Source organism: Mus pahari, chromosome 18, assembly GCF_900095145.1.
Source record: "Mus pahari chromosome 18, PAHARI_EIJ_v1.1, whole genome shotgun sequence".
NCBI lineage: Eukaryota > Metazoa > Chordata > Mammalia > Rodentia > Muridae > Mus > Mus pahari.
Genome location: NC_034607.1, coordinates 38,732,047 through 38,758,798, shown reverse-complemented (window position 1 = coordinate 38,758,798; position 26,752 = coordinate 38,732,047). Strand labels below are relative to the sequence as shown.

Sequence of the window (26,752 nt, the reverse complement as noted above, 5' to 3'; positions counted from 1 at the left end):
CTTCTCTCCTCCTCCTCCTCCTCCTCCTCCTTCTTCTACTTCATTTTGTTATCAGTACTAAATATCCTCAAATATTAGCCATCATTTTGAGTCTTAAAACATTAGCCTTATTTTAGCATTTGAGTAGCCCTGGGAATAGAGACAGTGTAGGTATCAGCTCTAATGGTATTTATAGTACCGTTGTGGGAACTCTGGGTATTGCAAGACTATGATGACAGGATGGAGACTGTGGGATGCTGCCCTCTACATTGACATAACCATTACAATCACAGACACCTTGGTCTGTCCTGGGCCTTCACAAGACTGGCCTTATCAACAGCCGCAGATTCAGAGGGACTCATGGAGCCCCACGCCTTCCTGCTAAGCTGTTAGCTACTGATAGATTCTAACAGAGGAGAGTCATCATCTTCCGTGACGTACCCACAGCTGAGCTCACTGGATAGCCCCAGATCTATGGTCACAGAGACGGCCCTGGGAAAGGCGCTAGCTGCATCATTAAATCAAACGGGCAGAGGTGAAGTATAAGAAAGAGACTTGTAAGAATGAGAGGAGGAATGAAGGATCATAGGGGGATGAGAAAGTTTGCGGTGAGAACAAACAGATTTCCTTAATAATAATTTTTTTAAAAATCCCAAAACATTAAGCACAAAATTCTACATTGCCAGGTGAGACAAATTGCTAAACCATGTCTTGACTTCAAGTTGAAGCTGCCCAGATAGTTTGGATCTCTATGGAGGACATGTGAGTCCACCTTCTAAACTCCCTATTTTCAGCTTTCGATTCTTCCTTTGACAATCTTTTCCCACATCAGAAACCTACCGGGGTCTGTACAATCACAGTGTGACCCTGAGTTCTCTTGATCTTCCAAACCTGACGACCTCCTGTAAATACAAACAGATATTTCTTCTCAGGCTGTGCTGTCAGTACCCTGTAGCTCTGAAGTGGCAACAGGGGAAGAGATGACTGTGTGTACATTACAGCATTCACCCAGTGGGCTCATAAGCTAAATTATGCCATCAGGACCTGAATGTGGAAGATGGTTTCATGACAAGAGGTAATGAAACGTATAATACGGGCACGTTTCTTCAAGGGGGGAAAGAACCCACATGCAGATTTCAGACGTTCCATTTACTTCTCAAGAGATTCCATTTGACTCTTTTATCCACTGACAACTGTGAGCCCTGGGCGGCTGGGCCACGTTGGTGTGACACTAAGCTTTGTGCTTCTGGGTAACATCCCTAGTTACAGCACAGACACAGAGTGAGTGCCTGGGTTGTATTTGCTAAATGCATGCATCAGGACCACCTAATGGGATTTTCTTCCTGACATGATTCAGTGTGTCAGACAAAGGTATCTCTGTGTCTAGCTGGGGCTGGTGATTGCCACCCTTCTACTGCTTCCTGATATGATCTGTGCTCTTGGGCCTTCTCACACATCCTTGCATTTTTGTCTCCATGTGCCCCCATTGAGACTGTCTTTCTCCCTTATATTGGATCAGGTACCTCCCTACCAGGAGATGGATATAACCAAATCATTTGGGTTTAAGTCTGACTTAAGCCATACTCTAGTCTCCTTGTGAGGGAACTGCATTATTCTAGGGAAATCTCTAGTATTTCCTAGCGGGAGATAATTGTGGAGAGTGGTAGCAGGTACCAGGTTGGGAAGGATGGTGGAGGCAATGGCTCCCAGGAGACTCTCCTTTTCTGGGCAAACTGTGTCCGCGGCAGATGCCTCTTCTGCCTGCTAGCTGTGCTGTGCAGTCTCTGGCTTGTCGATTCTTTTCCTAAACCCGTACAAGAACAGGATGCAATATCATCAATGTGCCATGTGTGCTGAGTGTGGAGCCCCAGGGGCTCCTGCTGCCCATTGTCTGGAGATTTCACTCCTAGTTCAGTCACGGAGCCTGGGGGATGATCATCGCCTGTTTAGGTCCCTTGCTGCACCACTAGCTACACAGAGCTTGGGGCGATCAGACATTTAGACCCTCATTGCTTTGTACAGAAAATGTAAAGCCACCCCTACGTGCAGTACCCATTCCCTATACAGTCTATGACTAAATAGAGAACATTTGCTTTTCAAAAGTGCTTTGCATTTACTGGTGCATAAGGAAAAATACAAAGACTCTCAGCCACCCAAACTTACACCATGCAAAGATATGTAGCTCTCACATTTTGATAGGTAGACTCCTAGTTTATATGCTGTAGGTGCATTTGTCTCTAGTTAACAACCTACATATTTCAACTACCTGGGGTGGTACTTTATATTGTTTTATTCCCTGTTTTTTTTTAAACTTAGTATATTATAAAATATTTCTGCACCAGTACGTTTTTATGATATTGTCTTAAAGGATAGGATTACATTTACAGGACCCACACTCATTCAATCTACTTCCACCCATCCAGTTCTGGCCAATCTTTGGTGTTACTGGGGAGCAACACTGAAACTGAGTCTTTGTGCACTTGCATGCCTCTTTCCCTGAGATGTCTCCAGAATCTATATCAGTAATTTCATTGACTTTTTTTCTTTTAAATAAAGGTTTATGAGACTTTCGGGACACAAAACATTGACCCTTTAGGAACATTAGGACAGATTACGTTTCCTGCTCTATATTGCTTGGATAGTTTCAAATCTTGGCTCTTTCCTTCACAGTATTATTTTTTTCGTGAAGATTTCAGCGTTTCTTCCATGTCTTGTCGTTTTTAAGAAAGAAGACATTAGACAAGATAAGACTAATCATTGTACAGATGTTTGCCAAGAGTTAATACCATGTAAAGCACTCTACCAGAGTTGAGCCCTGGAAGAAGAAATTCAAGAGTGTACAGCCACCACCATTTTCCCAGTCACAGCATTGTCTTCTTCCTTTATTTACCAGATACAGGGATACAGGAAGCACTTCCTTGTTAATGAAGATTTCTAGACCTTTCATTAAACTTTTTCCTTTGTTTTTATTTCTTTATGCTCTAAAATATTAGTTAATTTGCCAAAATTTAAAATACACCATCAAGATGAAAATAAGGGTAATTTGGTACAAACATGACATATTTTTTTCACACTAGATTTTTTTCCAAAAGAAAAAAAAGAGACACATGCTTATTTTAGCAATTAGAAAAAGTCAGAAAAGTATAAAGAAAAAATCAAATGACTCATAGCCAGACCATTCAAAGACAATTACTGTTAATTGGTGTGCTTTCTTCCGGGCATTTTCTTTGTATATTTTTCACAAAACTGAGATCATAGTACACACGCAGTTCCCCAAGCACATAATGTAAACATTTCTCTATGTTATCAAAATGTCTTTGAAACCATTCCCTCTAATGGCTCCATAATATGGCATTATGGAAATGAATTAAATATATACAATATGGTGATTAATAGTGAAAGCTTCAGGGGAAGGCCTCATGGGCTCCGACTCGATGCTGCTGTTGGATGGCTTCTGTCTCGGGTAAGGCACCCTGTTTCTCTGAGACTTGGCTTTCCTGTGTGCAAATAGGGGTAAATACAGACCATACGAGTTCTATCAACCATGCATGAAATAGTTTAAGCAAAGGTTACCTATAAGCATAGTTCATAACGAGCTTGCAATAAACTACTTTCTACTATTGCTTCTTCAGCACCCTACCTATTGGTGGGTTTTGTTTCCCACCGACAAACGTGATTTAAAAACCACTGAAGACTGTAAATGTATACATACATGTATTCATCTTTAGAACATTTACTTAGGAAAAAAATCAGAATCATAAATGTGAGCACTCCTAAGGCTCTGTCTATTGTCAGAAAATGCACATGTCTGTGTTTCCAGTACAGCATGATGCTCTTATTCTAAACAGAGAAGTGGTTAGGTCCACATCAGGGTCAGCTCCAGGGCTTGGCCATCTCTTGCTACCTCCTCTTTGTTCATGTTCATCTTTCTGCCCTCAAAGGCACATGAACATCATAGTTTCTGGGTCATTTCTAACTTTTCACAATCTTACGTTTTTCATGTGCCAAACGGAAGATTTCAACTGATTTTTGTGTCAATTAAGTAAAATGATCTACATATACGAAAATGTATATGTGGTAAGCCCTTGACATTAAATATTATTAGTGAAATAATAATTATGCTCTTAATAAGAATACAGGAAATGATCAGTCTCACGCTCCTCATTACTGTCAAGTATAATTATTTAAAGAGATGGTTCAAATTTACATTTATTTAAAATGAATTCTTTTTATAATCCATGGGAGGTCCTTCGGTGTTTTCATTTGCTGTTTGGGCGCTATTCCTAGAGTCCAAATATTTGGTATTTGTTTGTAGTTCTCTGTGTGTGAGAGATGGGGATTGGGGTGCAAGAGGAAAAAAAAAAAAAACAAACCAAGAAACAAAAGAGACCGAGGCCTGTCAGTCTGTGTCTTGTCCCTCTTGACCTTGCAGTGTCTCCCCGTGCCCACTGTTTCTCGGGCTCCCCTGCCACCTGGTTAATTATCCGTTGGAGAGCCTTGCTGGACAGCATTGTTGAAATGTATGCGTCTGTCTGTCCTGAAATTCATCTCATTTTAAAATTACAAAATCCTAAAACCATTGGCTGTTCTCCTACCTCTGGTACAACGAGCCATCTCCTGGAGTGCCCAGGACCTCAGTGGGTGATGGGGCCATCTACAGAACCTCTCCCCTAGGCTGGGAAATGTGACTGATTCAGTCAGTGAGCCTTGAGCAGGTATAGGAAGAGGCTGTGACATGGGCTGGGTTGACTCTAGGCCCTTGTCTCCTTGCTTCTTCTCTTGTCCCCTAACCAGGGCCCTGACTTCTTTTCCATGCCGAAGATCTATCTACCCTTGACAATCTGTTCATTCCCTATGGGCTCCTAGAGTCGCAGTCCTACCTGCCATGCCCTCTCCTTTGTGGGCATCACAACTCCAGTTGAAATTTTCTGTCATTGTCTCCTCCATTGGTGTGCTTTTGGTGTGCTAGGGTCTGAAGGCCACAGAGCAAGAGGTCCAAACTCTAATTGCAATGTTTCCTGAGGTAGCCTGCCAGCCTTTGCAGTTATTGATTAACCCAGAGGACCTGTGCAACCCCATGGGTTCCTGGATGCCAGATTTCCATGTACTACCTGCAAGGTAAATATTCTCCTCCTAGGTAAAATTCATTTCTTGAAATTTTAGACCTCAGACTGTTAAACGACCGGGCCCTGATTTTGTCCAGCATCTCCTTTAGTTGCCATAGAAATGATGACAAATGATAATAATATGCATAGCGCCTGCTAAATATTTACCCTGAGGCATTGTGCTAAGTGGTCCTTAATCACTTACTAATGACATCATCGAGATGAGCAGAGAGGATTGACTCAGAGAAGTTGAGTAGCTGACTCGAGGTCACACAGGTACTAGTAAATGGTAGAGCCCTGAGTTGAGTTCAGGTAGCCTGATGTCTGAGTTCATTCAGTCAGGCATAAGATTAGATATGGAGTAATCGGAGTAGATAGGGATTATTATCTTATTATCTATAAGATTAGATAGGGAGTAATCCCTGGTTCTGTCTATAACTGTTCTGTGATGCAGCCTATCCGGAAGCTGGCTGTTTTCTCTTCTGCAGGGCTACCTTTGCAGGGCGAGAGCCTCACCAGCCCATTGTGTGACTCATTGTCTAGTGTGTGCCCCTCCTATGTGCTTTCTAAGCAAATTCCCTTTTACTCGGCTCTTAGCTTCCGCCCTGCCCTTTCTGGAAGGCACTTCACATTCTAGTAAATTTTTATTTTTTTACCCTTTGTATTTAACGTACTTGCATCTGTTCTTGAAGGTCAAAAACTCAATGTCCTCATCTTTGGGACCTCCAGAGCTTAGATTGTTCTAAGTGCTACAGAAGTCCCTGGAAGCCAGGGATCTTAGAAACAAATGAAGTTTATTTCTAATATTTCTGGAAGTTGAGGAGCCTAAGGTGTAGGTATTGGCAGATTTTATGCCTGGTGAGAGCCCATTTTCTAGTTCATTGATATGGGAGATCTCTACTTATACATATTATTTGTACACATGCCCCTTAGTATCAACCTATAGATTTGGAGTTGGGGAGCACAAAGAGTAAGTCCCTAGCACTTGTAGAAACTAGCAACCCATCACTATGCCCACCTCAATTTTTTTTTTTCACTTCAAGGGCATTGAAGTTAATATGGATATGATTGTCACTGACCTTAAGCCATAATGGTGACAGACCTCCATGTGTGGCCAGGGAGGCAGTCAGGCTGACAGTCTGAAACGTCCGACACTTCTTGCCTCCCCTGCCTGTTTCAGAGCATGTGGCCTTAGCAGAGATGGAAAAGCAGATTGCATGTTTGACTTTAGCCCTTCTCACAGTCTAACTACAGCAGGTTCTCAGCAGTGGCAGATTTAATGGTTACCATATGACTATTTGCAAGCAAGTCCGAATTACACGAAATATAATAAATTGTCATTTTGCTGAGATTGGACTTTGAAAATGCCATGCTATTAGGTTGGGGTGTGGTGGCAAGTCACTTAGCTGATAAGAGACTTTTTTTTTTTTTTGCCTATTATGATAATATATTTTACAGAGGTGATGATAAGCTACAGTGGGACTCATAAATGTGGGGATTTCAGAAGTCTCTGGATTCATCCTGCACAAATACCACAGGTGGCTCTGTGTGCCTGGCGGCCAGCGAAGGAGGCACGCGGGGAGGGGGGCTTCCTCTCTGGTCCTGCTGCAGAATAGAAGCACTAAGAAGGGAAATGACTTTCCTTTCCTACGGCAGCTCTGCAGGTCAGTGGCTGAAATCTCCCTAGGAATCCAAAGAGTTTCTTATGCACAGAAAGAAGCAACAGAGCGAGTGTTGTCCAATTAGCCATGTTTCGTTCACCTGTTCCAAATTCTTTTACCTGGAAGTCACCACTACTTCTTTTGGATGAGACTGCTATTATCCTGATAAAAATGGAAATCTTGGGTTTGCATCTATAGATATTAGGGGATTTAAAGAAATATTTTCATTTTCCATCCAGACTTTCAATATGGCATATACCCTCTGTGAGTGTGACCTATCTAGATCCAATCTAATTATTTATTCTGCAGATTCAAGGGGTAGCTTCTCTTATACCTGGTGTCAGCGGCATGGTGTCTGCCTAGACTCTCCAATGACAGCAAGGCCCGTGAAGTCTCCAGGAGGTGGAGCGCCCCTTGCAGATAAAGAGTCCATTATTTTAGAAATTGCTCTTCAGAGTGACTTCTCAAAGTTGACTGTCTTAGTTAGGGTTTCTATGGCTGCGGAGGGAATCCCATGACCATGGCAACTCTTATGAAAAAAAGTATTTTAAGTGGATGCGGCTTACAGTTCTGAGGTTTAGTCCACAGTCACGGCAGGAAGCAGGCTAGCATGCAGGCAGGCATGGTGCTGGGGAGGTAGCTAGGAGTTCTCCATTCAGATCTGCAGGCAGCTGAAGGGGAGTGACACTGGGCCCTGGCCTGAGCTTCTGCCTCTAAACCTGCCCCGAGAATACCCTATGACCAGCATCTCTGATGCTGTTAGCAGATGTCATTGGAGATGAAGCTGGGGGATGGAGGACTATCACGTCTCTCTAGTCACTGGTGACCATGTTACTTGGTCTAGAGATTCTGGTCCCCAGCACTGTCCCAGGGTCATTCCTGAGCTTCAGTTGCCACCAGCAGGTGTGCAAGAAATCTGAAGTATGAAGTCCCCCAGTACTCAAGGAGGCGGAGCCAGCCAGACCAAGAATTCTGAAAGCCTTTGGGCCAAATATTTTCATTATGGGCATCTTCTGTCTGCCCTAGTGAGCTGTAGCAACATTATCTGTGTGTGTGTGTGTGTGTGTGTGTGCGCGCGCACATTTAAATGAGTGAATCTAAGAAGGGCTGAAAAGTAATGACTTAGCTGCACTGATATTTTCCTTCTTCTGTGAGTTGGAATGTATTTTCTTATTTTGCAAAAACTATTATGGAGACCAAAGGTTTGAATGAAGGGTCTTGGAGAGCTTCTGTGGACTGGCCACTGACATAAAACTCTATTTCCAGTTCACCCCCTGTTGGTTGTTCCCTTGGAGAGTGAGATGGAGCTCCAGTGTTTTCATCCTTTCTGAATCCTAAGACCGATGTGCTATGTCTACCATTCAGGTCCAGGAACCAGCACGGCGCGTTTTCTAGTCTTCTCTTAAAAATTCTGAGCGGTGCCCATCCGAGCAGAAGGCACTGACACCCCTGCCCACTCGTCCTGGGGAGGGACACCACAGGGCAGCTGCTTCCTCCCGCGTACCCATCCAAGTGCCCTTCCTGCTAAAGGCTAGCCTTGGCGTCTTCAAACCTTTAAAGCCAGGCCTTTGCCTGGGGGTTGAGCAGACTTCAGGTTGCCATGGCTTCAGCATCCTAATCAGGGTGATGCTGCTTCCCTAGGTGGTCACGAGGGGCGACTTCTACTCTCAGCATGGTAGACAGACCTAACAGTCAGAGAGGGGCTTCTCACACACTTCCCAGTCGAATGTTACATTGTTAGTGAGAGAAAACCAAGTTGTGAAACTACATTGTAAAATATTAACACCGTGCTCCCTGGAAGCCGGAGATGCGGCTATTTATTTATTTATTTATTTATTTTTGTAGACCTTCCTGGTTTTTTTCCTTCTTCTTCTTCTTGATTTTCTTCAGACTTCCTATAGCAAAGCTGAAGTAAATTTTAAATTGTATTTCTAACAGATGCACTGAAGATGTACTGTGAGAAGGCAAATAGCTGTTCCGACATTCCTTCACACTTGCTGGCTTCAAATTACTGCTTCTACTTGCAGAGCCAGGCTATTTGGAGGGGGGTGGGAACCAGGAGGGAGAAGGGAGGAGGTCACCGCGAGAGCCATTGAGTTCCCTCTCTTCAGACATTGCTCTGGCAGCTAATTCCAGGGTGCTCATCTGTACAGTGGCAGCGTGACTTCCGTGTTTTCCCCAAGGTATTTTATAGCCTTTTTACAGCGGCGCTGTGAATAACTTTCTCTCTGTAACTTTCACACAGTGAAAAAAATCTCAGATCCGTTCTCATGCTTCTTCACTTTACTTTCCTTCTCTGTGTTAGGCCTGGTCCACGTTGCTAGTCCCTTACCTGCTGTCTCTCCCTCACCTTCTCTCCTCTCATTTTCCTTCTTGTCTTCTTGTTCCTCTCCTTTTGCCTCACTTCCTCTTCCTTGAAGGGAAAATAAACTACACTTGTCAAACTCAGGCTCCTACACTCTCAGCCCACACTGTGATGAGGAGAGTCTGCAGATCCAGGGCTAGCAGGACCTAGATGGCTCTAAGTTCCAGGGAAAGTTGCAACCCTTCCCTTTTTCCAGAGGGAAGTTCAGGTTTCAAAGCCAAGCACAACACAAGGGTCTGGTCCCTGAGTTCCAGGGGCCCTCCCTGTAGGAAACTTGGCAATGGTGCCAAACAGAGGACACTCAGATGTCAGCTGAAAAGACAGTTGAGTCTTGCCAAGTCATTCCTGGCTGATCTGTCAGTCTCAGGAGACCATTAGAGGCATCCATGTCCTGTCAATGTCTTCCTGCTGTGGCTAATTCAAGACAGTTGACATGGGACCCAAAGAGTCCTGGGCTGGGCAGCAGTATAACCAACCTTGAGGAATGGGATAGATGCTATGCACTGAGAGTTCTGTAGGTTTGAATAGAGCCCAGCCTTCTGCAGCCTGCAGCACTCACCTACTCTCTTGAACGACTTCATCCTAGCCATCTACATTAATCCTTATCAGAAGCACCAGCTTTCCAGATATCTTCTCCAGGCCTTCTTCATCAAGTTGAACTTTCTGTCTTGTCCTGTGAACAGCAGTGGTCATTGGTACTCTTGACCCCTATCGCAGAGCTTCAGAGTGAGAACTGGAAGGGATCATAAAGGCATACTCCTCCCCTTTCTGCATCCAAAGAGCTACACATCCTCTCATTCACAGCACACAGGACAAGGCTTTGCAGAATTGTAGTGTTAGTATGTTAGTCTTCTCTAAACTCCTTGGCATTGGATTCATGAGTGAAACACACAAACACACACACACACACACACACACACACACACACACGAACAAGAAGCCTTATTTTTAAGAAGCCCCAAGCAGCTCAATGTCTGGGGCACTCCCTAACACCACAAGGCCAACACACATGCTCCCCTCCAATATTCCTGAGTTAGAACTTTACTAAATCTGTATTTCATTGTTGCTGCCCTGGACCCTCCTGGGGCTGCTTTCCCCCTACACCTATGTGTCAGCTGTCTCTCCCTCCTGTATCTTTCCAGTCTAGTCTCTCTCTTATACCCTCATCATTGCGGATTCCCCTCTTCCTCTTTCCTTGATCCCTTCCGGGAATCCTAAAATCCCCACTGTCTTTCTGCCCAGCCATTGGTCTCTGGTAACTTTATTGACCAGTCAAAGCCAACTGGGGACAGGCTTCCTTTAGTCCTTTATGTGGGAATCTGTAAACAGGCTTTTTTGGGGGGTGGGGTGGGGTGGGTAACATGACTAGCGTGAGAACACAAGCTGTTACACATAATTAGCATGAGAATACAAGCTACTACACAGAAGCATGTGTGACTGCCTTTATCCTAATGCTTAAGGCTTCAGCCCTTCCCTGCCAGCAGCTGCTCTCCCCACTCTGGGCTCCTTCCCTGAAGCTCCAAGAGGGTTGTGATGATTTCAGTTGTCAACTTGGCAGCACCTCCAATCCTTTAGAAAAGGATCCTTGTGGGGGCGGGGCGGGGGTTATCTAGATGAGCCAGATAGGGGTAGGAAGACCCATCAGGAATGTGGGCAGAGCCACCTCACAGGCAGACCCTAGACTGCAGAGAGGGGGAAGTCAGCACTGCTCTTCATCAGTCTCTGCTCCCTGACTGTGGACACAGTGCAGTCACCTCCCTCAGCTCCTGATGCTGTGACTTCCACACCAGGATGGGCTGTCCCCTAATCTATTAGCCAATCCAAAGGCATTCCCCCTTGGGTTGCTCTGGTCAGGGCATTTTCTCACAGCGATAGAAGAGTAGCCAAGGCAAGCTTGGTACTTACTTCTGCCCATAAATCTCAAAAACACGCCACGTGTCCTTGTTTCTTTCCCTTCCTCTCTTCTTCACAGAGACAGACACCTAAGAGTTGTTCAGAACCTGGTCATTGAATGAATACATCTCGGCTGTATCTGTTTTGGTTCCTAGACCTCCGACATGTTTCTCAGTCTGTCTGACTCTAGCTTCCCTCTTTGGAAAAATGGGAATACTAAGATTCCATTTATTGCAAGACACTTCACAGGAGCCTGGCACGGACACAGTCTGTGTCAACTATACACATACTCACTCACAGAGAGAGAGAGAGAGAGGAGAGAGAGAGAGAGAGAGAGAGAGAGAGAGAGAGAGAGAGAGAGAGAGAGAGAGAGGAGGGGAAAGGAGAGGGCAAGAGGGAGAGGGAATTGCTTCTTACTTGCATTTGCTTAGTTTGGCTTGGGGTTTTTGTTTTGTTGTTTTGTTTTTATTTTGTTTTCAAAAAAAAAACCAAAGCATTGTGGAAAGCACTGAAAGTTTTAAAGCTCAAAGCCACATGTGTCCCTGTTTCTTTCCCTTTCTGTTTTCTTCACTGTTTCCATGGTTAAGGAGACAGGAAATGGAGAGACCGAGGGAAGGGAGATCAGCTTTCTCATTCTTGGTCTGCGAGGTGACCTTGGGTAAAGCGTGTCCCTCGCCGTGTTTCAGCCTCCTTGTATATGTGATGGGAAGACATAGACAAATTGCCTTCATGGTCCCTTCCAACTCTCTCTCCGAAGCTCGGCAATAAGGGGTCAAGGGTACCAGTGACCACCGCTGTTCACAGGACAAGATGGATGGAAGCAGAGGGTGATGGAGTATCTGAGAAGGGCAAAGCAAATTAGTTTGTTGGCCTATCTGTTTTAATCCAAGCCAAGTTTATTTTAGTAATACAGGTGAAGACGACTTGAAAATGTATCATCATGACAATGCCCCTTAGTAAGAGCACAAGGATTTCGGCTATACTTTTGTTCAGAAGAGCCTGAGGGCTTTGTGTAGGCTGTCTCGTTGATTCTCAGAGCATCTGTAAAGTTGGATAGGAAATCCTGATGAGTTCACTTTTACACGTAGTGAATCAAAGCTTCAGAAAAGGCTAAGCAGCATCACAGGATCGTGCAGGAGCATCCTTGCTCTCAGAAACCTGGCTTGTATCCGGCATGCCGATCTGATCTGTGAGAGCTCAGCTTCTCATCCCTGAAGGATGGGTGCGAGAGAATCTAGATGGTGGTTTCCTGAACAGACTCTTTTCTTTTTCTTTTTTTCTTTTTTCTGAACTGAGATGGGTGCTAAGTACATGAAGAATGACAGAAAAGACATGCGGTTCTTAGAAAATGTTCTGTGCCTTTCCCATCCCTCACCCCAAGAATCCTCATGGAGCAGCCAATGTCCTATCTCAAGAGCCCAGGGCATCCAATGTATGGTAGTTGCCATGGAAACAGTGCTGTGTGAGCCTGAGGCCATGAAGAGTCAGCTGCCATGACTGAATGTATGTGTTTCTGGGTCACCTTCCTGGCTGACCCAGTGGACTCTGTCTTCGTTGTGGAGAACACTGGAAGCATATGTCATCTGATCCATCATCTCCTGTGGTATTGAATTCAGTGTCCCAGTTCTCCACGTTGCAGAGTGGTATACCTGGCTGGTCCACAAATCCAAGGACGGAAAGTATGTGCTCTATCCAAATACATTTTTTAAAGATAATATGTTAAGGGCTAGTCTTCATTGTTCATTTTACTGAATTTGTACACATCTATGGATGTGCTTCCAGAGAGGCTGAAGGAAGAAAAGGCTTATTTCACTGCCCCGTGAGCTTGGGTTCCAGACTCAATAAAAAGGGAAAAGCCTGACACTGAATGCTAGCCTCTCTCTCTCTCTCTCTCTCTCTCTCTCTCTCTCTCTCTCTCTCTCTCTCTCATTTCTGCCTATTGACATAATGTGACCAGTCACCCCATGAGCCTAACCCTGTGCCTTCCCACCATGAAGGAGCCTTGTGAGTCATGATAAATCTTTCTTTCTTCCCTTAAAGTTGCTCCTGTCACTTTTATTTTTCTTTACAGCAATCAGAAGAGTAGTATGCTGATCTTCTATAGGGGAGTTATATTTTCTGAGCCCTAATCTCTAGATCTCTAAAAAGAGGTTAACTAACAGGGTCATTGTAAGCATCATAGAGTAGATAGCACCGGAGGGCATGCCATGGTAAATGTACAAGTAGTTACTATCCACTTTTCCATGTTGGAGATCCCTTCCCAAAGGTGGCTGATATCCTTCCCAGAGTGTTTGCTGCATGATCCCAGCGGTTGCCCTGGTAACTGTCACTTTTAAACCCAAAACAGGTCAAGAGAAGAGCCAATTGTTCTTGAATAGCTTATAGCCTCTTGTCCACATCCCTGGAGACTGCTGGATTCACAGTGGGTGATTATCCCTATAACTACTCCCTTGCTCCAAAAGAGAAAGGCCTTTTGTTGATGGACTTGATTTTGCAGGCTGGCCCATCTTTGTGTCACTTTCAGGGCATTAATTATTTAGTGCCTGGTAAAGCTCTCTGAGATCACAAGATGAAAGGCCTAGTGGCAGTTCAAAGTCTTTCTTTTGATTATTATTCTAGTCAACATATTTTCGGGGGAGAAAAATAGGTTTGAGATCACAGTGGAGTGAATGTCATAAAGAGTGGCGTATAAGCAAGCCACAGAAACAGAGCCAGAGCAGGCAGTCATGGTGCTCTGCTAATGGAGGTTGTTGGGATGTGGGCATGGGAAGTATATGCTACAAATCAGGTCACCTAAAGATTCATATACTCTCTAGTGTTCCTTTAGGTTAGTAAACAAATTAGTTTTCTACACCTACTGAAATCTAAGTTAGGGAGGAGCAGTACCCTAGCATATCAAGAACAAGAGAAGACATCTCACAGGCAGGTCAAGAGCAGCTTGCTTGGACAATGAGGTCATCTCTAGTAAAGACAAAATGTCAAGGCGTAGGAAGCATCTCTAAAGAGAGAGATGAATTTTGAAGAGGGCATGAAATGCAACAGTCTTCATGATTCGACTTTGGCTGTGAACTGTGAATTACCAGAAGCCTACACAGATGTGGTATTTCATCTGATGAAATAGGCCTATGGCCTGATCTGACTTTGCCCCTGACACTGAGCAGCCCATTCTACAAGACACAAAACAACAGCCTCCATAAAAAGTTTTCCTAATATTTCCCTCTATCCTTATAAGGAAAGGAAAAAAGGAAGGAAGGAAGGAAGGAAGGAAGGAAGGAAGGAAGGAAGGAAGGGAGGGAGGGAGGNAGGGAGGGAGGGAGGGAGGGAGGGAGGGAGGAAAGAAAGAAAGAAAGAAAGAAAGAAAGAAAGAAAGGAAGGAAGGAAGGAAGGAAGGAAGGAAGGAAGGAAGGAGGGAGGGAAGAAGGGAAGGAGGGAGGGAGGAAGGAAGGAAGGAAGGAAGGAAAGAAGGAAAGAAGGGAGAAAGGAAAAAAAAGGAAAAATGAAATGCTACATGAACACCAGATCTGAAAGCTAGGATTTGTGCGTAAAGTTAATGTACCATTGCGATGCTTGGCCATAAGCATCCAAGGTACCTGATGTCACAGGTTGGAAGAGGAGTCTAAGTGCCTGTCCTTGGGCAGCCTTAACGGTCAAGCAGGCAAGAGCCAAGTCCAAGATTTGTTTGGTACAAGGTGAATCCTAGATCAACTGTTTTGATGGGGGTCCAGCTGAGGGAGGATGGGGGCCTTCATTTAAAAGAGAATTTTGTAGATAATGGCACATATTGTTCCCGAAAGCCAGCCTAGGCTCTGTAACAAGATTCTGTCGTAGAAAAAAATAAAAGCAAGAAAAATGAAAGAGAATAGAGTATAAAAAGAAAAATCCTATAGGGAGGCAGGGATGAAATATTCTAGGTATATATTAGATTGGACAAAAGCTTAGAGACCAGGTTGTAGAACATGTGAAAGGTTATGAATGGGGAAAGCCATGGAAAGCTTGTCTGTTGCTATAATAAGAGCTCATGATCAATGTAACTTATAAAGGAAAACCTGTTGTAAAAATTTATTCATTTATTTTATGTATATGAGTACACTATAGCTGACTTCAGACATCCAGAAGAGTGCATCGGATCCCATTACAAATGGATCATGTGGTTGCTAGGAATTGAACTTGGGACCTCTGGAAGAGTAGACAATGCTCTTAACCATGGAGCAATCTCTCCAGTCCCTAAAGGCAAATCTTTATTGGCACTTGCAATTCAAGGGGGTGAGAGTACATGATCATCATGATGAAGAGCATGGGAGCAGGCAGATGTGTCATGCAAGCAGTATCTGAAAGAAAGAAGGAGAGAGGGAGAGAAGGAAAGAGAGAGAAAGAGAGAGGGAGGGAGGGAGGGAGTGGGGAGGGAGGGAGGAGAGGGAGATGAGAGAAGAGAGAGGGGGGGGGAAGGAGGGAGGGAGGGAGGGACTTTTAAAACCTCAAACTTACTCCCAGTGACACAGCTGCTCCAAGTCCCAGCTCCTGATCCTTCCCAAACAGTTCCAGCAACTGGGAATCAAGCAAGCGCATATGTGAGCATAGCGGGTGGTCATTCTCATCCAAACCCCCACCAAGGTCAAACACAGTCAAAGCCTTAGGCTTCAAATTTACATGCTTCAGCTATTTATGTATTTGTGCTTATGTACAGGTTTCCCTTCCTGGCGTATCTCTATCTACCTTTCAGTAGTAGTTATTTTGGGTAATTAACTCTCTGAGAGCAGGGGCCACAGTGGTGATTTTCTTTGTGTTCTGTGGTGGGATTTTTTTTTTAATGCTGTGCCTTGAAGGGGGTACGTGCTTTCCCAGGCTGACAGATGTGCTTCACCACTGAATGAACTCCACAGTTATAAACAGGATCTCGTGGGACGTGGGGAAAGGCAAGAAACGTGTGTTGGAGCTGACTTTCGACAGTATGGGAGACTATTATGAGACTAATTTTTGCTTTAGGACTTGCGCTCCAAAGAAAGCATGTACACGTTTCTGGCAGGAAGGAGTGGAACTTACAGAAAGTTGAGCCGGAGCACAGGCTGTTTCATCCCATTCAGATTCCACCCGTGACACTAATAGCTCCTCTCTGAATGAGCCAGCTGGAAGAAAACCGTGAGAGCTCAGAGTATAGAAAGGCAGATAAGCATGAATCAGAGAGGTTGTTAGCAAGAAGCTAGTTCAACCCCTTCCTTTTCCAGCCCAGAAGAGGTGTGGGAAGTCTGGGTCTTTAGGATAAAGGGTGCATCTGCCATCTCCCTCTTTTCCTTTTTCTAAAAAAACCACACCTCTGCTTTTTAGACTCAATTCACTGTCTGTTGCAAAGCTCCATCATCTCTGGCGACACTTATGGCTTGGTGACTTCACCGAGAGTGTTCCTCTCCATGAACAGGTGTGGGCTAGCTCAGTAAATATCAAACCCTTTTCCTGACTGCCATTCCCCACATGAGGCCTGCCCTGTGCTCTACATAGAACCCTGCCTGCTTGCTACAGTTTGACATCCGGATGGCTATTTATTTGACCACATTAGACTTGGTCTTGGGTGACACAAAATCATTGTAAAATAATGCATTATTAAGTATGTTTTCAAATGAGAGAGCATCACCAGCAAGCTGTCAGTGATTGTCTTACTGTTGGAAGGAAAATAAATAAGTCAAATGTGGCTAGGATGGCACAAGCGCTCCAGGAGTGTTTCAAATAGAGGCACCCGTTACATCTTATTGATGTGGGTTTGTAAAACATGGTTCAGAGGGAACCTGGGGCAGTCACATAAATAGCTGGCTCACGTGCACAGCTTGTTATTACTTCTATTGACACACATATGATAAATACACTATGTTATTGTATATTGGATTAGATTAACGGACACGCTGCAAGACACACAAAAGTGAAGATCTGAAATACAGACATAACCTATTGGCAAACGTTTGGGTATTCAAGATAGTTGACAGTTGGCCAACAGTCAGCTCGTGACTAACAGAAGAGTGCTCCGGACAAGCACTTTAAGTTTTAGACATTGTATTTATTGATAAAGGCTCTCCTCCATATTGGAAAGGGACTTGTACTCTACAATGGGGATAGAAGCCTAAGACATTAAGACATAAGGGGTTGGAGAGATAACTCAGTTGGAAAGTGATACGCTAGCCTGGGAGACTTGAGTTTAAGCACGTGTTTCAGTGCTTGTGTGAAAGCTAGGTGTGGTGATGTGTCCCTATAATACCAGCAAGCTAGCCAGATAGTCCAGCAAACTGGTGAACTCGAGGTTTATTGAAGGAACCCTGCCTCAAGTAATAAGACAACAGAAATAATTGGAGTATCTTTGGCCCCCTGACACACAAGTACATGTGATTGAGCAGACATGGGTTTGCAAATACACTCGCCTACACTCACACAACAGAGTGACCTGGTCAGTATTTAAATAGTGTGTCCCCCTCCCAGGTCTCGTTTTGCCCCTACTAAAACCTGGGGGCATTTTAGAACATTTTATTCCTATTCTTATCATCGTTTTCAGAAAACTGATATTCCTTCAAGTATGTCTTGAGCCTGAAGTTAAGTAACTCATCTAAACAGTTTCTCTGGGGGAACTTTCATTCATTTGACAAGTACTTGTTGAGTGTCTACTATGTGCCAAGTCTGCTAACAGTAATGACTAGTTCCAGAAGCATACAAAAGCAAAAATGTGTGTGTGTGTGTGTGTGTGTGTGTGTGTGTGTGTGTGTGTGAGAGAGAGAGAGAGAGAGAGAGACATAAATAAGAAACAATAGAAGATGGGGTGAAGAGGGAAAGGATGGTTTATAATGAGTGTTGGATCCTCAGAGTGATCAGGGAAACTTTTTTAAGGAGATACAAGGGTAGACCACTGTATAGAAGGGAAGGGAAGGAGTGACCATATATTTCTGAGGTGAGATTAGAGAATGGTTCATGCAGAGCCCTTGGATGAGAATGCCCCACCCCCCCACCCCTGATGAATTTGATGAACAGCAAGGCATCCTATAAGCCTGAGCACACAGGGAAGGGAAAATGGTTAGAAAGGAAATCAGAGCACGAACTAGGGGTCAGATCATATGGAGTCCTTTGAAGCTAGGCAATAGAAAGAAAATTCCAGGGGTGGATTGTCAATCTTACTGATATGTGAAGGACAGATTGCAGGGAAACCTGCTGGGTTTCCACAGACAGCAGTAGTCAGGCCGAGAGGTGATGGGGAGAAAGCATACAGTTCAAGTGGAGCCATCAAGAATTGTGGATGAATTGACAGGAAGTGGGAGACGGCTTCTCAGTTTTTGGCCCAAGCAGCTGAGCATTAGTATTAACTAAGATTCTGCAATCAGGTTTAGATAAAAGTTATAACGAGTTTGGGGTTCCCCGTGTTACATCCGAAATGCTTATCAGGCAAGAAATGGACAGACAACAAAATGGAGATCTGATGTAGTAGAGCGGATATATTCTGCCTTTTCAATGAGTGGCTGGGCATGGAGATATAAATCTAGTTGCATTGGCATAGAGATGGCATTTAAATCTGTGCAGCTGTAGGAGATTGTCCTGGGACTGAGTTTAGATGGAAAGAATACTCATATATTTTTCAACACTTAAAAAAGTCTCAAAAGGGAAGGCAAATATCCCACAGATTTTTTTTTTCTTTAAAGTTGCACTTATTTTAACACCAGGCAAAAAGAAATATACTGAATGGTTCTCTAAGGAAAAAAAAACAAACAAACAAATAAACAAACAAAAAGCAAACAAAACCCCAAATCTTTGAGTTTTTAAAGGTGCTAATGTACATGTGAATGGATAGGTGGATCTAGACTGCTGTGAGTCTCTTTAAAATCAGTCTCTTTATTGAACATCCAAGAGTTCTCAGTTATGTCCTGGGTTACCTTGAACTTCTTGGTCACTGGTCACTGTCAGTTGGTCAGAACCACTGTGACACAGTATAATGTTTAGTCGTAAGATTTCCCATACAAGTGCTAGCAAGAGGTGGAGGCCTTCTTCCTGTTTAGAGTGGGCCATCTGCCAAAGAAGAATGAGTGAGACCTACCACCAATGTTAGAAGCAGCCAAGGGCTGTATGACCAACTGTGCTATGCGATGTTCAAGAAGTAGGGAAGGTGTTAGCTGGGTCAAACACTGTACAGAGGGTTTGTAAGATCAAGAGTAGGGTTGGCAGTGACCAGAAACGACACAATCTCACTTTTTACTATATTTTAGGGAAGGTAGCAGAAAGAATGGAGGAACAAACTCATGAAGAGGTTTAGCTTTGGAGGACAGCCACCATACGGTTAGTGGCTGAAGAAGAGGCTAAAGATGGTTCACGCTTTCTGTGGTTGAGATCAGCGTGTTACTTTGTGAAGCGGATACATCACTGATGCTGGAGCCAGGGGATCAATTGCAACAGCAGACTTCTTGAGGATAAGATTAGCACCCTGAGAAGGATGCTAAAGAGGATGAACAGTGGATCATTCAAATAGGGGTGATGGTAGTGCACCCAGGTTCTAACTCCTGGCCATGAGTACATATTTCGGTTTTCCTCAGTGAACTAGGAAACAAGGCTGTTGATTGAAGAGATGAGTGCAAGAGAGGCTTTGAACATCTAAAGCTGGAAATAGCCATGCTAGAATGATTTGGGTTGGTTGGGGAATATAGTGGGATTTCTAAGCAGTCCTGGGCATCCCTGGTGGTGCATTTAAAGTGAGATTTATCAGCTTCATTGTGTATTCCCTTTCCCTCCTCCTCAGCACCACATCCAGCTGCTTGCAAACTACTGTGAAGGAGCAAGAGGCAGAGCCATTAAGATGGTGGGCACAGGGTTGACTGTAGAGAGCCGGAGACAGAATCTAAGCTAAGGACAGCATGGAGGGAGTGGGTAGAGAACAGTGCAAGAGCTTGGTGTCTTTACAAGGCTTTGGGTCCCTGCAGAGCCTAAGGAGGATTCAGGGAATCTTGGAGGGGGTGCGTTTTACAGTATTCAGGGATAGTCTCCCAGTCCAGGGGGGTGTTTCTTCCCATTTGCCTCCTTAGGCCACCAGTGCTGCTCACTTGGGTACCAGGAAGCTCATCTCCTACCCACCCTCCTCTCTTTCCTGTCCACTCTTCGTTCCCCAGAGTCCAAGACTCATTCTGTTTTAGCCAGCAGCTTAATCCACATCTTCTCAACTACAAACCTTTGTTCAATGTACGCTGCCAAGGCCCTGTCCATGCCACAACCTCACATTTCCACAGTAGAAGCCCAAAGAAAAGCCAGCCTGCCTCCATCTTAGGCTTACAGTAAGACAACCTAGATTCCTCCTTTTTTCCGTAGTAAATCTATGCTTCCCAAGGATAGGGCTATGTCCCACCTATAAGCTTAACTGCAAATGGTTCTGGACTGACTGTTTCAGAAGATGGCACCCATGGCTTTGTTTCAAAGAGTTGTTATGCCCATCTTGCAACCCCTTGCTTCAAACAGTTATGACTATTTTGTTGTTCTGCTCCTGCAATCTCACCTGTTTGCCTGACATCCCCCCCCCCCCATTTAGAAACCCTCTACCCCTAAGCCATAAAAACCCAACCTTGCCCATGTCCAATGCTGCTCTCTTGAACCCAGCCTTAGGAGGAGGCAGCCCATGGACATGAATTTTGAAAGTGGTGCTTTAATTAATTGCATGCCTTAATTAATTGCTTGCTTTAGTTAATTTGTCCGTGATGATTTGGGTCGGTGGTCGTTCTCCTCAATCCTTTGGGATTAACACCCCACTTTTCTTCATTAAATGGCTTGCATCTTATTGCGTAGTATTTCTTTATGCCCAAAAGCTCCTTTCCCACCAGGAATGAAGATAGAAAGGGATAGGGACTCTGAAAGGAGCACATAGCCCCTTTATTCTGCACAATGCAGTGAGGGTACTTTAAGCCTGTATGTTCTAGAGTGATGTATATTCGATGAGCTCTGATTAACATTTGTTCCTTCCCCAGTGCCTTTGGCAAGCAAGTTCATTGTGTGGGCTGTGCTCTCCTTGGTAGTCACCTTTTCAGCCATGCGTGCAGGGGGTGGGGTTTCTTTTTGCTGATTTCTCATTGGCTATCCCACTAGCTTCATCTGGCTAATCACTATGCTCACCTCCTCCAGAGACCTTATAAGGCAGTGGTTCTCAACTTTCCTAACACCGAGACCCTTTAATACAGTTCCTCGCGTTGTGGTGATCCCCAACCATAAAATTATTTTGTGTCGCTACTTCATAACTGTAATTTTGCCAGTGTTGTGAACCGTGGTGTAAATATCTGTGTTTTCTGATGGCCTTAGATGACCCCTTTGAAAGTGTTCTTTGATGCCCCACCCAAAATGAAGTTGTAACTTACAAGTTGAGGGGTACTGTTCTAGGGGCTCCTTTGGGCCCAGGGTTCTTAGGAGTTGCTGTAAGGATAGTATAAAGCTTCCTGTTATCTTTCTGGTACCCAACACTGAGGGTGTCCAATGGTTTGTTGGACCTGTGGTACTATAGCAACGAGTAAAGCTCCATCTGTAGAGACAACCTACAGTGCCCTCCTTGTCTCTTTGTTGGGCCATGACTCGCCAATCAGAGACTTTCGTTTTGGATGCTTTCAGATACATATTTTAAATCTGAATATATTACCTGGACCTCTTTCAGGTTAAAAAAAAAAAAAAAAAGAAGTCATCTGCCATTCTTTGTCCTCGCAAAGTCATAAGAGCTTCCTAAAGTCTACCCATTCCCCTTGATCCTTCTTATCCAGGAAAAAGGAAATACCATTCCCATACAGAAAGGTTATGAAAAATGACATCATTTGCAAACATCGTGGAGGCTTAGTCTTGGTGTTACTTCAAGACTGATGAAAATATGCGCTAAACTGATGACTGGACAAACGTTGACAGTTTTCTTCATACTCATTCACTGCAGAGGCTTGGTTGACATCTTCTTGGACCCTTCACGCAGTGAAGGTAGTAACCTCTGACCTTGAACTCGACTTCTGGAGCCCTGGCAGGCATCACAGAGAACCAATGTCTACTTGCCAACAGTTTGTGGGGACCCCTGTGGAGTATCTGTACAAGTTTGGGCGTTAGCACCAGGCTGACCTGGCCAGTTGACGCTTTGATGCCCTGCCCTCTGTCTGAGTCTTCAATAAAGGTGTCACATCTCATTATACCTCAGTCTGCTTGCCTTCAAACTTGAGGAGACAAGTCATAGGTTATTGTAAGAAGTAAATGAAATCATATATTTAAAATATTTAGTGTAGTACCTAGGACACATCTGCTTAATTCATATTATTTTCTTTAATTCTACTTTTTATTTCTGTGTGTGTGTGGGGGGGTGGGGGGTGGGTGTGTGCTTCTCTGAATGTGTGTATGGGTACATGTGTAAGTGTTGAAGATGTATATGGAGCCCAGAGAACAGCCACTCTATTCCTCAGTAGCTGTCCACCTTGTTTTTCAAACAGGAATCTCGGTAGCATACATCTTACTGAGTAGATGAGGCTCCTGGGAGCCATATGTCTCTGCCTCTTCAGTGTCAGGATTAAACACATATGCTACTGACTGGTTACTGTAGTACCTTATCCCTTAAATCCCAGATACAGGAGGCAGATGCTGGTAGATTTATGTTTGAGGCTAGCCTGGTCTACATTGCAAGTAGCAGTCCAACCAGGCTGCATAGCAAAAACCCTATCTCAAAACAAAACAAACAAACAAACAAAAAAATAAAAGCCAAGCCAAACCAAACCAAACTAAACCAAACCAAACCAAAAACCAAACCAAGCATACACACACACACACACACACACACACACACACACACACACACACACATATGGATGTATTGGTTCTGGAGATTGAACCCGGGCCCTTATCCTTGTGTAGCAAGTACTTTATTATTGAATGAGCTATCTTCACAGCCTGATTTATTGATATTTCTGTCTTGGAAATAGTCTTGCTATGTCACCCCAAGTTCATAACCCTCCTGCCTTAGCATTCCAAGGGCTGGTGTTACAGGGTATGTCTTCGCTACAGTCATATTATTGATTTTTAAAATGTCTCACCCTAAACAAGAAAACTCATGTAGCCTTGAGTTCCCCTGTCTGAATCTCATTGTCTCTCTCTAAACAGCACAAATGAAATAGATACTCACTAGAGCTTGCTAGCATAACTTCTGTGCCCTTAACATGCATTTTCTGAGACATTTTGTAGAAATGCTACAGGAAGATGTAGCTCCAAGTTCACGTCTAATCTCTAGAGACTAGATGTGAAAGGAGAGTAAAGGTCGCCTTCCTGGGCACTCAGAAGTCAGTGCCTCTCCTTCAGATGTGTGGGAGAAGGACAGGGACCATTTCTTACCAGTTAGAGATGGAGGAGTATGGGGCCCTATTGTCAGCTTTAGCTAAGTGCCTATCGAAAGAGTGGAGAGATGTAACAGCACAGAAAACTGCTCTGGGCATCCCAGCCAGACATGTTCAAAGTGCATGGTGTGGGGTCGGTTCTGAAAGGAAGAGAGAGGACGGGCATCACGTTCGGACCACCACACATGGCCGGCCCACTGTTGATCGAGCTGTCTTCCCAACCTGGGGTTTCGTTTGTGTTTCCTTGCTTTTTTGAGATAGTCTGTAGTCCTGAACTGATGCTGCTCCAGAAGGTGTCTAAGAGGCTGCAAGGCAGAAGCAGGGAAAGCGTTTTGGCCTCTGTGGCTGTGGATTCCTCCCCCTTCGTCCTGTTCTGAGGGTCCTGTGACAGGACCCAAGGATGGAGCAGGGGTTTGCACAAAGGAAACTGCAGAAGAAATCCTAACTTCCTCCTTTCCCCTTCCCTCCCCCCAGCCTCACCGCACAGTCCACAGCTGTTAAAGAGCTAATTCTCACACCCTTCCTTCTTTAACAGATAAAAAGCTTTGCCCACCATAAAACCTTAGCGAATAGTGATAGATTTGGGGATTTTCGGGGAAGAGAGGGGTATGAACATGCAGAGTGCACTCATTTGCTTTGTAGATGGATAATAATGGCTTTTCACTACAAAACCCACTTGAGGTTCTGTTAAATAAAGAACTAATGCCATTCTGCTCTTTTCTCTCAGCCCTTTTTTTTTTTTTTCACTCATGCAAATCAGAAACATTTGTCCTCTCTGGTTCCGTAGCCTCTTGGATATGGGAAAGCCATAATGTAGCTCCCCTCCTCCCTGGAAATACCATAATTGTCAAGTACTCATAACTTCTGAGTGCAATTTCAACCCTCTCATTGATAAGGCAATAACCCAAGCAAACAACATCAGATGAAGTTGCAGGCCTGTATGTAGGGATACAGGCATTATTTGAATGAGATGAATCGGAGTTCCCTATGAAGTTGCACAAATTCTTACCAGCAGAATTGACTTTGGATAGAGCTTTTAGACTGAGCCATTAAGCTGCCTGGCTTCTAGTTCATCTTCTAGAGATCCTCAGCACAGACTTGCTCACAGTAGTCAGACTTTTCTCAGATACGACTCCCCTTGATAGAAAATGTATCAACACAGGCCTGAGATCTACTCAGTCCGTTCGTGGCTCAGCCCTCTTGCTCATCTTCCTGTTAAGTATACAGAAAGCCTTTTATGAACTTTCATTTTGGGTGATATTTAGTGACAGCTAGAATGTCCCTCCTAAGCACAAGAATCAATACTTTCTCCTTTGTTCGTGTGCAGGACACAGTTCCTTGGAGTCACCCTCAGAAATGCCTTCTTCTCCTGGTAACTTCATATGGAATCTGACCTGGACAATGAAAGACTCCTTCCCTTTCCTTTCGCACCGCAGTCGATATGGTAAGTATATACTTGACAGTTCTCTGTGACACACCTTCGCTACCTTTTAACTGGGGAAGCTCTGAGTCTCAACTTGTCATCACTAGTATTTCAGGAATCCCTTGGTCCCCTATAGCAAAACACCTATTACTGCACCCTCTGGTCCCCAAGGGTACTCAAGTGCATCACCAGAGCATTCCAACTAAGATGTATGTGTTGCATTGTGAATCCAGAAGAAAGCTGAGGGCTTTCTGGCTCACACATTCCATCCTCCGAACCTTCCTAGCCTGGTTCCCTTCACCATTCATTAGATGTGATATTTATTTGTATTTGATTGTCGTTTTCTGGATTTAAAGCTCTTCCCTTTAACATTTCTATAGACCGTGATCTCCAAGAGTGGGTTGTTGTTAGGGAGGGCACAGGTCTCCCAGAACCTCTTCCGTGACTCCATTATATTTGGCTAACTTCTGCTCTCAAACAGGTTATCTGGCATAATCTTTGCTCATTTAATTGTGTAACAGCCTCAGAGGTCAAGAGAGCTGGTTCAATTACAGTTTGTATAGATGCAGAAACTAAGCTTAATAGTATCTTGAGTGGGCCCACTAGTCACGACATTGCTATTGTTTTCTTAGAGCTCTGTTTTCCCAGGAGGCCACCAACTCCACTTGTGAACTGCTGGCCTGTGAATCCCCAGGACATTGTACTGAGAAGGTATATAATTATTCATTCTCAGTGATCAGCCTAAAAGCTCACAGTAGCAGGGACTCTTCTGTTGGAACATCAGGTTTAGAAGAGAGTTGACTTTTCCAGGGTGCACCTTCATTTTTTATCATTTTTATGAGGTGGGGGGTAAACCCCTTGAGGACAGGTACAATGCTGTGTTCACTTCTCATTTTATTCCTTCCCTGGAAGTCATTGCTAAAGGCTTATGTATGATGAATGAGAGCAGAAGGTTTCCTGATATAGAATTCTCTCATCAGACCTAATTCAATTAAGTATTTATGAACCCAGTACAGTGCTGAGTTCTAGATGCCCTTCTGGGCATATTTACCTATTCCTGCTTCTCAGTCCCTGCCCTTGGGCTTAACCTATTTAAAGTACACCTAACAGAGATGTTCCACTTGCTGTAGAAAAGCTCCAGTCAGAAGCCTGCCATCCCTCATTTATCACATAGTTAGTCTTGGTTTGTATTAAAGGCACCTTTCATTTCAAATTGAAAGAAAGAAATGCATGAAACCCCCTTAAGCAGTTTAGGATTCTACTCTGAGCTGAGATGCTATTTGCCACTCCTGAGTATCCCCAGAGGGAGAAGACTCAGTGGTTCTTGGGAGATTCCAGATGAGAATTACTTCTTGACTTTACTTAAACCAGACACCAAATAGCATCTTATGATAAAGCAAAATATCTATAAATAACCAGAAACTTGTGTTTTGAGTGGTTAATACTTTGTAACCAGATGTTTTATACAACTGGTCTTCAGATAACATGTGGAGTTCTCTCCCAAAGTCATTGACTATCTCTAGAGGACAACTTTTATACTATGTAGATTGTCTAGAAGTCTATCTGGTGTGTCACAGACAGAAACTATTGGTTCCCTATAGAGGACATTGAGGGAGATCAAAGGCAGAAAGCTTTTGGAGTTTAGTAAGACTCAACTCATCCACCACTTGCGCTAGGTAAATCCACTTCCTCTCTCTGAGCCCTACCTTCCTTATCAGTAAACTTAAAGACTGGAATAACTGGGACAAAAAAAAAATAGATCAAGCAGTTTTCTACAAGTCTTCTCCAACTGCCTTCAGGGCCCAGAGGCTCACGATTTCCACTCTTTGTTGATCAGACTCTAACCATTGGCCAGTTAGTGACTAAGTGCTGGACCACAGTCGTTGGGGTCAGCTCCATTGTAAGTGTTGATTCATGCCAGAAGGATTGGTGGCACCTTGATGGAGTACGGCAATGCTTTCAGAACCTTTCTGTCTTCTTGTCATATT

General features: G+C 44.1%; 1 protein-coding gene across 1 annotated transcript in view; it reads left to right on the top strand.

Moving 5' to 3' along the window:
• Alk (ALK receptor tyrosine kinase) overlaps nucleotides 1-26,752 on the top strand; it is a 723,531-nt gene that overhangs the window by 184,092 nt on the left and 512,687 nt on the right. Inside the window, exon 2 of the mRNA XM_021217650.2 lies at nucleotides 24,669-24,785. Coding sequence (XP_021073309.1) covers nucleotides 24,669-24,785 — 117 coding nt within the window. The remainder of the gene's footprint in view (nucleotides 1-24,668; nucleotides 24,786-26,752) is intronic.